At 40.5% G+C, this 13,171-nt stretch overlaps 2 protein-coding genes across 7 annotated transcripts in view; both read left to right on the top strand.

Moving 5' to 3' along the window:
- The window catches only part of grk4 (G protein-coupled receptor kinase 4), a 55,683-nt gene extending 47,385 nt beyond the window's left edge, over window positions 1–8,298 (top strand). The window contains exons 13-16 of one of the 2 annotated variants that reach the window (XM_063882798.1): window positions 1,130–1,267; window positions 1,958–2,095; window positions 4,950–5,127; window positions 6,286–8,298. In XM_063882798.1, the coding sequence (XP_063738868.1) occupies window positions 1,130–1,267; window positions 1,958–2,095; window positions 4,950–5,126 (453 nt within the window). In that variant the 3' untranslated portion in view covers window position 5,127; window positions 6,286–8,298. The remainder of the gene's footprint in view (window positions 1–1,129; window positions 1,268–1,957; window positions 2,096–4,949; window positions 5,128–6,285) is intronic. The other variant, XM_063882797.1, reaches the window with a different exon arrangement.
- Window positions 8,299–10,094: 1,796 nt separating this feature from the next.
- htt (huntingtin) overlaps window positions 10,095–13,171 on the top strand; it is a 39,416-nt gene continuing 36,339 nt past the window's right edge. For 4 of the 5 annotated variants that reach the window (XM_063883400.1, XM_063883398.1, XM_063883399.1 and 1 more), the window contains exons 1-5: window positions 10,095–10,447; window positions 11,997–12,080; window positions 12,268–12,388; window positions 12,671–12,730; window positions 12,817–12,896. In XM_063883400.1, the coding sequence (XP_063739470.1) occupies window positions 10,350–10,447; window positions 11,997–12,080; window positions 12,268–12,388; window positions 12,671–12,730; window positions 12,817–12,896 (443 nt within the window). In that variant the 5' untranslated portion in view covers window positions 10,095–10,349. Of the gene's footprint in view, window positions 10,448–11,996; window positions 12,081–12,267; window positions 12,389–12,670; window positions 12,731–12,816; window positions 12,897–13,171 lie in introns of those variants that run through there. The other variant, XM_063883401.1, reaches the window with a different exon arrangement.

Here is a 13,171-nt window from a genome sequence, read left to right as displayed (position 1 = left end):
GGGACGTTTGTTTGCGTGACGCGGTGGAACATTCTGACCCGAGGTTCAGCAGAATCACAGACTCCCTGGGGAGATGGGGATCGGAGAAGGGTGGAGAGAAAAGAGGTTTCAAGTAGGAATGGTAGTGTGATAATAAGGAAGGGGAGAGAAAGAAGAAGGGGGGGAGAAAGACTATGCCCTTCCACAGAGATGGCTATTACCACTGCTTAAAATAGACAAGTCATCCAAGTTGTCAAGAGCAGAAAGGGTGTCTGCTTTGAACCTTGAGTGTATATTGGGTTAAAGTTGCGCAAAGAGAAAGAATAAGGAACTAAAGCGAGAGAAAATGAAAAGCGTTAGGTGTGTTGATTGTGAAAGACGGCTGCTTTTGGATGACAACAGGCCCAGTGAGAGTGTCCACTAGTAGCCAAACCACTAAACAGCACTCATCCACTTCATGAGCCTGCTGCACTGTAGGTGGTGCGCTGGTAATATTACCCAGAAGCTCTCACAGAGACAGCAACAGCGCTATCTGATCTGTATCCATCATGGTGCTGCGTTAACCCCGAGTGCATGGATTTGTATCAGTTTTTATTAGATCACGTCGGTTCAGATAAATAAAGGAAAGGGGATGATCTACGACCATGTTTTGTATACATTGTAAGGATTAATATAACTGTCAGGAGTTATCCTGCATCACAACACCCCCCCCCCCCCGTCTCTTTCTTTGTGATTTATGATTAAGACCCAGCTTTGTGTAAATATGCTTCTGCTGAGGAATTTTTAATACATTTAAAGGGGCCCTATCGTGCTTTCTGGGGTTGTCCCTAACCTTTAGGGTGCTTTATAGGTTTTTGTGCATGTAAATGGTCTGCAAAGACTAAAAACCCAAAGTTCCCTCCAGAGTTTCTCTCCTACACTCCCCCAACGCCTGAAATCCCCTGATTGGACTCCTTTGTTTACTTCTGTAACATAATGACATCACTATGCACACACGGTAAAGGCACAAAATACAAATATGAACCTGAAAATGAGAATAGTATGTCCAGTGTAAGTGTAGGACCTGAGTACTTCTAACATACCCATCTTAAGAGGGTTGTAATGTTTTAACATCTTCCTCTTCCTCCTCTTCTCTCCCGCTGCGTGTCAGCTCCTGGCCAAGGACCCCAAGCAGCGGCTCGGGTGTCAGGGTCGAGGGGCCGTAGAGGTCAAGCAGCACCCCATCTTCAGAAACATCAACTTCAAACGGCTGGAGGCCAACATGCTGGACCCACCCTTCAGCCCTGATGTAAGCACAGCACACACACACACACTCACAGGGCATACAGGCTTGATTCACAGCTTGTTGCCTAAGGTCCTTGGCGTTCTGGAAATCAGCATACAGGAAATACCATTGTCACAAGTAAACAAACACTTCCAGTATGAGCTAGTTATCATGGCAGCAAGCGGGGGCGATGAGAAGCAGGCATGGGATTTCAGTGTCGTCCTGGTCGACAGGATGGATAAAACATGCTTATAAAACCACAGTATGGTAATCATCACTAATACCTCCAGTTGAACTTGTAAACAGTCAATGGCAGTGGATATGTTAGTAGGGTGAACCTGTGTAACTGTAGAGTATGACACAGAACTTCCATAGTTTTTATTGTGTGCTGCATTCGTTCATTTGAGCCTGTTCAAAGAGAATCGTTACTTTTCAAAGTCATAAATAGTCTGAGTGAGATAGGAGCTGGCCTCAGAGGTTAAATCAATAGTTGAAAGTAGATAGTGCTATCTGTGTTTCTATTTTTGGTTATCGGGTCAGATGGGTCTCGCTGAGGAAAACAGAGCAGTCCTCAGGCGTGTGAAAACTCCCATGTTGTTACAATAACCATCTGACTTAAAGTATTCAGGGATTGGTATTCCCCCTTTTTCATCTTAAATAAAGACACTTTTCACAGTTGTCTCTATTCTCTCTTTCATTCTCTGTCTCTCGTAGCCTCGAGCCGTGTACTGTAAAGACGTCCTGGACATCGAGCAGTTCTCCACCGTCAAAGGCGTGAACCTTGACCCCACGGACGACGACTTCTACCACAAGTTTGTCACAGGCAGCGTCTCCATCCCGTGGCAGAACGAGGTACTGCAGGCCACTGAGATGATGTCATCGTTTCAGTACCATAACACACACTTAGCAGTACACTACTGGGGATCTAGGAGTACCTGAGTGTAGTTGTGCAGTGATGATGTATTTCTGTAGCTTCAACAGGAAGTTAACATTGCAAGGGCTTCTTCGACAAAAAGCAATGGGATTTTTCCATTGGATTTTGGAATATTCCAGATCTTTGGCAAACACACATTTATGATTCTTACACGTTGTGTTCAGCAGGATCATCTCAACTTTTATAATAGTTGAAGTTTAAATGCAATCGTCAGAAGTCAAAAGCTAACGTTAAGCTGCAAAGCTAAGCTAAAGGCGGCTAATGTTTGCCGTGATGATGTTTAGTAGTCACATAGTCACTTGGTAGCACTGCTGTTTTTATGACACATAGAAACTTTCACAAACGGGATAAAATTGATATATTGAATGTGGTATAACAAAACGTGGAAATCCAACCCTAACAAGATTTTAAAAATTATATTTATAGTGGATTGGACAGTCTTTCAGGAAAAATACCTTTCCTGAAGTGTCATCTAGAGCGATACATTAGAAGTAAATGCTTTTAAACCAGAATATGTAATTAACTGTGAATGAGTCAAGTGACTGACTTAGTATGAGGTTTGGAGGTGTTCATTTACATTATAAAATCCCCATCCAGATGGATACATACACTTCTAACCGTAGAGAGTTGTTATAAATAAAATGGCAGCTGCCTGTATGCTGACATATAGACCTATAAAACGTATAACAGTTGAGGACAAGGATTGGGAATGAAATAAACAGCACAGGTACAGTTAAGAATGCATGAAGACATTCTTGACATTCATATCAATCACATTTTCCCCAATTATTCTCTTGGAGTCAGAGAGAAATGTATTAAGTCATTTTCCCCCATTTAGCGCGTAGGGTTAATGATGTTAGTAAGACGAATAATAAAGGGAGAAATCCACTGGAGTTATTATTTTGTGATAGGGTTTTACTTGTGTTATTATAATCCTCAATAGCAAGATATCGACATTTTATTTTATTTTTTTCCTTTTTGAGCGAGGTGAGAACCTTGCGTCTTTTAATTACATTGTTAAGCCCCTTAACATTCCATGTGATAATCTTAGTTACACTCATTGATATTGGGCTAGTTTATGCAATATGCACACTACGTCTGTAACCGTGACTGATAGCCTACTTATTAAAACGCATAGCAGTAAAGATTGAATACATGTCGCTAAGATCACACACAACGCATTAGTGGCGGGATGACCGTCTGCAGAGATATGATCAACATTAACGTTAAGCAAGCGACAAGAGGTGGTGCTGTCAAACAAAAAACGGCCGTACTTGAACCGCGGCCCATGTAACAATACCCCAACTGGGGTCAGAAACAGACAAATGTAAAGAGTTATTAACAAAAATAAACTTTTAAGAAAGTAAAAATAAAACACCCAAAGGGTAGCACAGCAGTCCGCGACACCGAAAGAGGTCATCACTACGGAGAGGGAAAAAGGACTAAACAAAAACTCTCCATGCAGCCCCCGCGCCCATACAAAGGCTACCCTGCCCGTTTTCTAAATACATTATCATTGGCTAGTTAGTTGAAAATAAAATGAAAAAGGCAGTAAAAGATAGTTGCAACGTGTCCAAAACTAATAATGCCTACCTACATGTACAAGGATATAGCAAGCCCCAGTGCATGCCAGGCTCACCGGTAACATATTACTCCAAAGAACCGTCCACAAACGTTTGTGCCTCATATGCATTTTCAAATGTATGCTCGGACCCTCTGTAGTTGACGACGAGCCTGGCAGGATACCGCATCACGAACCTTATCTTCTTATCCAGAAGTTTTTGGCAGACATCATTGAAGGAGCGACGTTTCTCTCGAACAGCCAGGGACAGATCTTGAGCGATGTAGATAGGGGAACCCGCATATTCCAGATTCTGGGCCTTCTTCGCCGCCGACAGAATTTTCAACTTGTCCCGCGAGTTGTGAAGCTTGATAATCACTGGACGAGGACGATTACCCTTTGGTCTGAAGCTCCGGTGGGCTCGGTCGATTTTAATGCGACCCTTCGCAGTGGAAAGCCCAAGGGCTGTTGGTAGCCAGGACTCAAAGAACTGAATAGAGTTGTTGCCTTCGGCATTCTCCTTAAAATTGAGGATTCTTATGTTGTCCCGTCGGCTCCGGTTTTCCCCATCGTCCAGTCTTTGAGCCATACCCGCACTACACTTCTCCATCTCCTTGAGCCGTTGTTCCATGGTGGCCAATTGGTCCTCCACATTGGAGACCCGCTGTTCTGCCTCGCCGATACGTTTGGACTGATCATCTAGGCGGCTCGTAATTCTGTCTAGGGTGTCAGAGAACTTGGATAGTTTCTGTTCCATAACCTCACCAATATTCTTGGTGACTTCTCTTATAATAGCAGAAATGTCCAATGCACTCGCATCAGTCATGGTGCTAGCATTAGCTAATGGCGACGCCACAGCTAGTATCGAAGCATGGTCAGAGATTTTCGGCTGAGTCTGTCTCTGCTTCGATGGTTTTTCTTTCTGTGATTGTCCGCTTGACTTCATTGTCGTGAGTTACACCGGGGTTGCGAAATTTGGGCAAGAAAACAGCACAATGGCTAAATAATTTGCAATAAATGTTACAAGGGCACGGGAGCTCTGCGAAAACACAGCCTTCAGCCAACCATCGTCACGTGACCCCGATATCGACATTTTTGAGACCGTAAATCCTTTTTTTAAGGTCAAAATCTCACAGATCTTTTTAGTAGTAAACTAAACTCATGTAAGCTATTAAAAATCATCCATAACCCAAGCTCCTGTTCGTTTGCAGATGATTGAGATGGAGTGCTTCAAAGAAATCAATGTCTACGAGACTGACGGGACGCTGTGCTCAGACCTGGACGTGAACCGGCCTAACCCTCCACCAAAGAGAGGCTTCTTCTACCGCCTGTTTAGAAGAGAGGCAAGTGCTAGTGCTCCGGCAACTGTACGAGGGGGTGGGGGCTAAGGTACTTCTTCTCTTCCTTCCTTCCTTCCTTCCTTCCTTCCTTCCTTCCTTCCTTCCTTCCTTCCTTCCTTCCTTCCTTCCTTCCTACCTTCCTTCCTTCCTTCCTTCCTTCCTTCCTTTTCCTCCCACCCTACGCCTTGCCCAAACTTCTCCCCTGAACCTCTGAATTGTGTTATCTCCAGTTTTGTCATTCCTAGTTTAAGTTTTATCTTCTTTCTCTTTCCCTTTCTATATTCTATTCTGTATTTGTTGCCATGCCACTTTGTCACAGAAGGTCCAACAGAACCTGGTTTGTGGTTATGAGTAGAGACGAGATGTTTATCAGTATTAAACAAAATGTAATGTATTTATTTGGTTACAGGAGATGATAGGCTAACAGGTTACTTCCACTGACCATCACCTTTTCTTTATAAAAGAAACGTTTTATTTTACAATATGTTTATTGGCTTCTTCTTATTTTACAATTTTAGTATTGTTGTAATCTGGATAGATACACAAAACAAACAGGCAAAAAAAAGACAGCTTAGGTTTTTGAAACAGAAACCTTTTTATTTTGATCTCTACTAGTTTGAACCACCGGTAAAAAGAGTTCTCATTAAATTAATTAATTAACTAATGTCTTAGTCTGGAAATGTATGTAACATAAGCAACATGTTAATTAAAGAAGTCAATATGCTAATGAGACAATTCCTTAAATGTTCACACATTCTCACAGAAATACATTTTAAGGTTACAGTGAGTGCCTTGTGAATGTTTTTTCGCCCTTTTTTGCCTCTCAGGCAGAGAAATACCTAAGGCATTGCACATCTGTATGTGTTGAATGTGTTTCAGGTTTTAAAAAAGTATGAGATGAGGTATCCCCCACACAAAAGAACTATTTTCAGGTCTCTATTAAGGATTACTACATAAAAGAAACGAAAACTGAATTACTTATAACGTTGTTTTCTTATATGAAAACATTTTATGATGGACATGTCATCTAAATTTGCTACTCTTCTAACGTGCTCATAGTGGTGTGTTTGAGTGCCAGACACCATCTTGGGCACTACATAAATGCTTGTTCTCGTGCTGTGGTTACGTCAAGGTCGCACATGTGAGATGGCGCAGAGATGTACGCTTCTAATGTTAGTGATATATCCTCACTTCTGGTTCTCCCCAGGTCTGTTTTAAGAGCGGTTACAGTGACGACGAGATCGAAGAGCCCTCGCGACTTTAAACCACTCCCTCCTCCACCCGCCTCTTTCTCCTCCTCCTCCTCCCCCCCACCCTTCGCCGCTGAACTTCACCACAAACTCCAACAGAGCGCAAATCTTAGGAACTCAGTGAATGTTGACCTGTATTTATGAGCTGTATTAAAAGTGTATTATAATTAAAGAAAAAAGTATGAGTTTAAAGATTTTGTACATTTGTACTTGAATTTATGTCTAGATGTATATTTTCACTAAAGGTTGTATTGTACAAAAAGCCATAAAAGTACCACTTGAATGCATACATTACGTTTTTATTTCCTTTTATTTTATTTTAATTTTCTTTTGGAATGGATCCATGTTTATTGGGGAGTTTTTTTAAAAGAAGTACAGTACCAGTAAGTTTTTTTTTTTTTTTTTTAAATGTAGCATAAAGCCTTTTTGTTTTTATATGTGCTGTATGTTTGTGTTTGTTAGCACATCGGTTCCTAAACTAACCCCTCAGCCTCTGCACCCTTCAAGGCTCAGGTAGATCTGAACGAAGCGCATAGATCCTAATGATATGAGGGGGGAAAGGAATCTAGTCTAGCAGTGTTTTGATGCCATGCTTCTTATGCCTTCCCATGTGTTTCCCTATCTCCACCTGCCCCTTAGATTTAAACCGGTTCGGATATGATAACCCTCATCTTCCCCTCTGGACTGTATGGCATGTGATATAAAACCTACTGTACATGCCGACTTAATTCAGGCAGTGATGGATTTATTTCTGACAATCTTTTTGTCAGCATGTGCAAACATTTAGTATATTTCAAGGAGGCTTTTTTTCGGAACACAGGGCATTCCTAGGCCTCCAAAAGATCTCCTTTGATCTGCCAAACGCTTGGATCGTGTGCCCTTCAGGAGCACACCTGTTAAGTAAAAGTCTGTTACATTATTCACTCAGGCAAAACCTTTTTTGTCCCTTGGTTCCCCTTCCTGTTATAACTTATTTTATTTTGTACAACCTGGCTTTCCTTAGTTTCGTGTTTTCTTAGTTTTCTTGTTATTATAAACGGAAGTCCTTCCCCTTGAAGTATCCCGGTAATCTATAATTTGTTGACAGGTTTACTGGCGAATAAGAGAGAAAATAGATAATGACGATGATGATGATGATGTTGGCACTGTATAAAAAATCTGAACTGCAGCTGACAAGGGCATCATCTAGATAACAAATTGCTGTTGCATAAAACTAACTTCCTTTGATTCTGCTCTTAGCAGCTATTAGCCTCTGCGCTAAGTCACGATACTGTGCCTGTTGATCGTAGATAGCTAATATCCCGCTAGTAGAACTCATGTTTAGCTTTAGCTGAGTTTGTGCTAAATGAAAACATTACTATTAGCGCCCATCATTGAAATCTTGTATGTTGTTCTGTCATAGGAACAGCTTTACACAGATGTTTTTGTGTGTAGAGAGGAAGAAACGTATCGAGTTACCATCATCTGTGTACAGGAACACTTGCAGAACCACAGTTGTGTGCATTTTTTCAACCATGAAATAAGTGTTTTCTTCCAATCGTGAACAAATACATTTACTGCGCATTTCCCAGCATGTTTCCAACTGTCTGTCCTCATTTGATTTTCAGAGACAATTGAAGCTATTTTGCTTTTGAATTTTTGCTTTTGAGGCAGTTGCTGTTTACTCTCCCCACCACCTGTTTTTAATGCTGTGAATACCCAATCTGGACATGTTGGCTCTGTGTGTGTGTGTGTGTGTGTCTGTGTCTGTGTCTGTATGTGTGTGTATTACATTGTATGCAAATGCAGCTTCTGTTCAATCCAATGCATCAAAGTACAACCATACAATAGTTCAAATCACGTAGAGATTTGAATGTCACTCATTTGAAATTCAACCATTGAAGACATTTAAAAATAGTACGTGTATAATTCTCAATCTGGTTAACTAGTTGGCTTTTTGAAAAAATAAAATTGTCCCCTGTTGCACATTCCATTATGAAAAATCAGGAATCGGATGCGTGCATCTGTTGCTGGCTTGTTGTCACTTTTTCCTGAGTGTCTGTTATGTTTTTTTGTTGCTCTCAGGCACATTTTGAAACTGATTTCTCTTGCCTATGTAGATTTTAGCCTTTTAGCTCTTTAGCCTCAAAAAAAAACTTGTAAATGATGTATTTCTAATATGTAACTAAGCTCTAACACACATTCACTCACTCTCACAGGGAAACAAAACTGTTTGCCAACCATGCCTCTCTCATTGTATGAACTTTACTCTTCTAACATCCATATAGCAGTAAAGAAATTCTGTTTAGTTTCATTACACTATGGTGGTGTTTTGACAATGACTATAGGAAGTGTCTTGAACTTTTATGCCAATGATACCAAAAGCAACATTAAGTAAAACTTGTCTCGTTCTCGGAAAAAAAAAATTGCTGAAGAAAGACTGACGGCCTTTATTGTATGTGCCAATTTACCGAGTTTAGTTCTGACATCTCGCCTTTTTTTCCAACCTCTCTATCATTCCGTCCATTCTGAGAGAAATTCCTTCACATAAAGGAAACTTTAAACAGCTCAACAGTTTTGAATGTCCGCACTAAGTGCATTGTAATGCCTGTTTTAAAAAAAAAAATACATATGTTTTATTACTCAAGCATGTATCGGTTTGTAATACTTCAGGTTCCTTGTATATGTAAATGATGACCTTTTAGTGCCAACATATCTCACTGGTATCTGAGGACAACTTTATAAATGGCAAGGTGACCAGTTGAGTTTGGCCCTGTTTGAAGCCATAACATGCATTCCCTCTCTCCTGCCTTCCTCCAAGGTGGTAATGGTGAGCCCCCCACCCCTTGAAAAAGTTGGATGGCACTCACCAGAAACGTTTTAAAGTGCAAAATACTCTGTTCCTTGATGTCGCTTGAATTTGATTTTTGAATAACTACAGATATATACCTGGTGGTTCTCCAGGGTTACACACTCTTCTATCCCGATATTTCAGATAAATTCCCTCGAGGAAGGGAGGAATGAAAAAACGCATTATTGGTATTCAAGTGGGGCCTGGGACTTCTTGATTTTCTTCTTTTTTTTGTATCTGTACAGTCATGTCGTTCAACCACTGCAGTCATTGTTAATTCTTGTACAAGTTGTATCACTGGTTGTTGTACCATATCTGACATTTGTAATTATGAAATAATACACTGCCATTTGTATAAAAAAATACTTGTGTCTTGACTTATTTTTGTCATTTATTAACTTGTGTGTATAAAAGAAAATAAGTCTCTAATCTAGGAATTTTGCTTGAGTTTAGTATTTATAAATACAGATCTCACTACAAGTTCATTCACCCTTTACATAGAAAGCATATTGGTTAAAGTTATAGATGTATTTGTATTGATCAGTTGTGGTTTTTCCATTGCTGACCTTGCTATCCAGGGGCAGGGCTTGATAAGAGGCTGCAGCTCAATATAAATTACACTTCAATGCACGTGTATTCATCCTTGATTCGATTCAGAGGAAGCTTATTCAGACTCCACATGTCCACACCTCCCACTTCTTCGCACTGATAAAAACCAGCAATAAAGCATTGGTATTGCTCAAATATGATTTTTCAATCTGGACTACTGCGGTCCCGTGACAGCAACAATAACAACAAAAGAAAAAAAAGCCTTAGTCACTCATTGGCTGTTTCTCAAGTCACTCAATATAACATGGCCATTTCATTGGCCGCTAAAGTTATACCCCTCCTATTTGTGTCAAACTGTCACATAGGCCACTTCCTGGTGTGGTTTGTCGGGGGAACGCAGAGCAGCATCAACGATGGCTTATTATCCACCAACATTTTGTTCATTTAGGTTTTACATTGTAAAACAATAAGAGCTACCTTGCACGTAGAGAAGGCCGAGAGCCGGTGGTAGTTGTCGCGAGCAGTGTTAGCACTCTCGTTGCACTACGCACCGTTTGCTCTCTCCAGTGTGCTAGCTAGCTAGCTAGCTCACATAGTAAATATTAGTTAGCCTAGCTAGCTTGCTTACTGTTGATTGCTAAAATGGCCACCATGGAGAAATTGATGAAGGCCTTTGAGTCTTTGAAGTCATTCCAGCAGCAGCAGGGACCACCAACCGCAGAGGAGCTTGTCCAGAGGCAGTAAGTAGATGTGTGTCTTACTCCGACTGGATAGCATGCGAACAGAGGCAGTTTAGCTTGCGAGCTAACGTTAGTACCTCCTAGGTAACGTAACCATGGCTCAATAGCATAAAGCCAGTTACGCTAACATATAAACCAGATGTCTTACCTGGTATTTAAACTTCTGTTATTTAACTGTACTTGTAAGATATTGCAGCAATGCTTAGTGGGACTTTGTCGCCGATATTGACAATAATGGGTATCAGATAGGCAGCTATTTAGTCTAGCTGAATGAGGGCTAACTCTTAAGGCGTTCGCTAATTGATGCCCACGCACCTGCTAAAGGGAACAGGCCAGGGGCAATTAAAAGGCTCAGTGGCTTAATAAGTTGGTTTCGGAAGAGCATTTCAGTTTGAAACGATGCATTGTAACTGTGGGTGTAACATTTGTAATTATTTGCACAAAGTTAGCTATCATCACTACTTTTACCAATGCCCCGGCTGATGGACTGACGTCACTTAAGTCTACCAATTTCTCTCCATCCCAATCAATGGAGCTTCAAGTGATGTATGGCTGCATGCCTTGTTCTGTTTTCGATCCTGGTCAAGTAAACAAGCTTTTTAATTAAAGGAATAACACATGCCAAACACTTTAAGTATTGACCATATTTTCCAACTTTAAAAAAAATAAATTAAAAAAAATGTAGTATTAAAACCAGTCAATCCATTCAAGGAAATCAGTCAACTTCTAGCAATACACTCTCTATAATGGACTCTGCCTTCTCATTTATGATCAGTATACAGTTCACAAATGCATTTAGGTAATCTTCTAATGTAATTACTTTTGTTGTTTTTAAATAAGTAAATTCTTAGAAACCATTACAGCAAAAGCTATTACCCTGGATAGTATAACATAAACTCAATATATTTAAATTTGGTCAGCCAGTAAGGGGAAAACCATGTCATGCATTGATCTTATGCAGTGTGTGGAAAGCCGCTGTGGTGTCTGCCTATGAAAACTGCAGCTGCCTCGTTTCCTGTGATGATCATTCTGTCTGATGCTGCAGTAAATCCAGAGCGAGTTGGACTAAATCTGACATACACTGAGTTGGGGTTGCAGGTGATCAATATGGTGTAGGCCTGGTTCGTAATTAAACAGTCCGCTGTATTAACGACTATTTTTGGATGATGATGATGGTAGTGTTTAAAAGTCAATGGAATAATCAATTATGTAGAGATCACAGAACATTGCCACTTATTTGCACTCAACATAATGCACAGCAGCTGAGTTGAATTAGCTGCACCACAAGTATTAATTTTCCTTCTCTACATGCTGTACTCTTTATACACAGCATTATCCAGTTGCATACATGACCAGTGTTGCCGTGTTTTACTTGGCTGCACTGACTTCAGTTATTCGGCATTCCATCCACTTCGCTGTTGTGCTGGCTGTTAGTAAGATATTTAATTATAGTCCTGTCGACAATTTCATTTCTTGGAGGTACTTTTCAGTTCCTCTTTTCTCTTGTTTTCTGTTCCTCTTCTCAAACTCCACACGTTCTCTTTTACAGGAAAAAAGAACAGGCTACTACGAAGAAGGACAGGGTCACCCACTGTCTGACAATATGTGAAAACATCGTGGCTCAGTCTCTGAGGTAGGCCTTGTTGGTTTAACTTGTTTTATTCAATCAAATGAACATTTAACGGTGTGTTTGTGGAATGAAATTTGAGCTGGGCTGCATTGAAATTGTATTCCCTTCAGAATAGTGTTACTGCCGGGGTAAATATGTATGTGCGTAATGACATTTGGCTCACTTTTCCTCCCTATGGTTCTGGGAGCAGAACGTCTCCAGAGTTTCAGAAACTGCTGGGCATCGCTATGGAGATGTTCCTGCTCTGCAGTGATGACAGCGAATCAGATGTCCGGATGGTAGCCGACGAGTGCTTGAACAAAATCATTAAAGTGAGCAGGACCCTGTACTTCTCCCTCCCTCCTTTTCCCCCTTTGTCTCCATTAAAGTCACTGGTGGCCCAAAAGTAAAAATATCATTTATACATTTTTAGTGCCTTCACCGAACAATAAGCCTTGGTTTGTATATTACGATAAAAAGTATTATCACCTCATCAAGCCATTTGAAGACAATCAAGATACATTATAATTGTTACCCAAAATAGCTTGCAACAAAAAAAGTGTGAAAAAAAAACCCCAACTTAAATAATTATTTTAAAAATGGTTTGTTTTCAGGCGCTGATGGACTCCAACCTGCCTAGACTGCAGCTGGAACTGTACAAAGAAATTAAAAAGGTATAAAGATATGCGTGTTTGTGTTTAATGTAAAGAGTGAAATTGAAATCACTCGGATGCGAATGACTCTTTGTGTGTCTCTGTAGAATGGTGCCTCTCGGAGTCTGAGGGCGGCTCTGTGGAGGTTTGCCGAGCTCGCTCACCTCATCAGACCACAGAAATGCAGGTATGCACACACAACGCCTGGAAAGGGCTTTGTACTTCATTCACCTGACATAACTGTTTTAATTACATTAGGCCAAACATAAGGGGAAAACCCATCTGAAGCATTGCACGTTTTGGTGCAGATTTTAAATTGACCTTAAAAAAATCAGTAGTGAGTTAAAGTAAAAATGTGTTACTTTTAACATTTGCATGCCTCACAATCAGAATGTATTGGTTGAAGAAACATCGATTACTAACGCTAACACATTTTTCCACTGATACTTTTTTTGTGATTTG

The sequence above is a fragment of the Eleginops maclovinus genome, chromosome 5, assembly GCF_036324505.1.
Source record: "Eleginops maclovinus isolate JMC-PN-2008 ecotype Puerto Natales chromosome 5, JC_Emac_rtc_rv5, whole genome shotgun sequence".
Classification (NCBI taxonomy): domain Eukaryota; kingdom Metazoa; phylum Chordata; class Actinopteri; order Perciformes; family Eleginopidae; genus Eleginops; species Eleginops maclovinus.
This window is presented reverse-complemented; position numbering and strand designations above follow the sequence as displayed.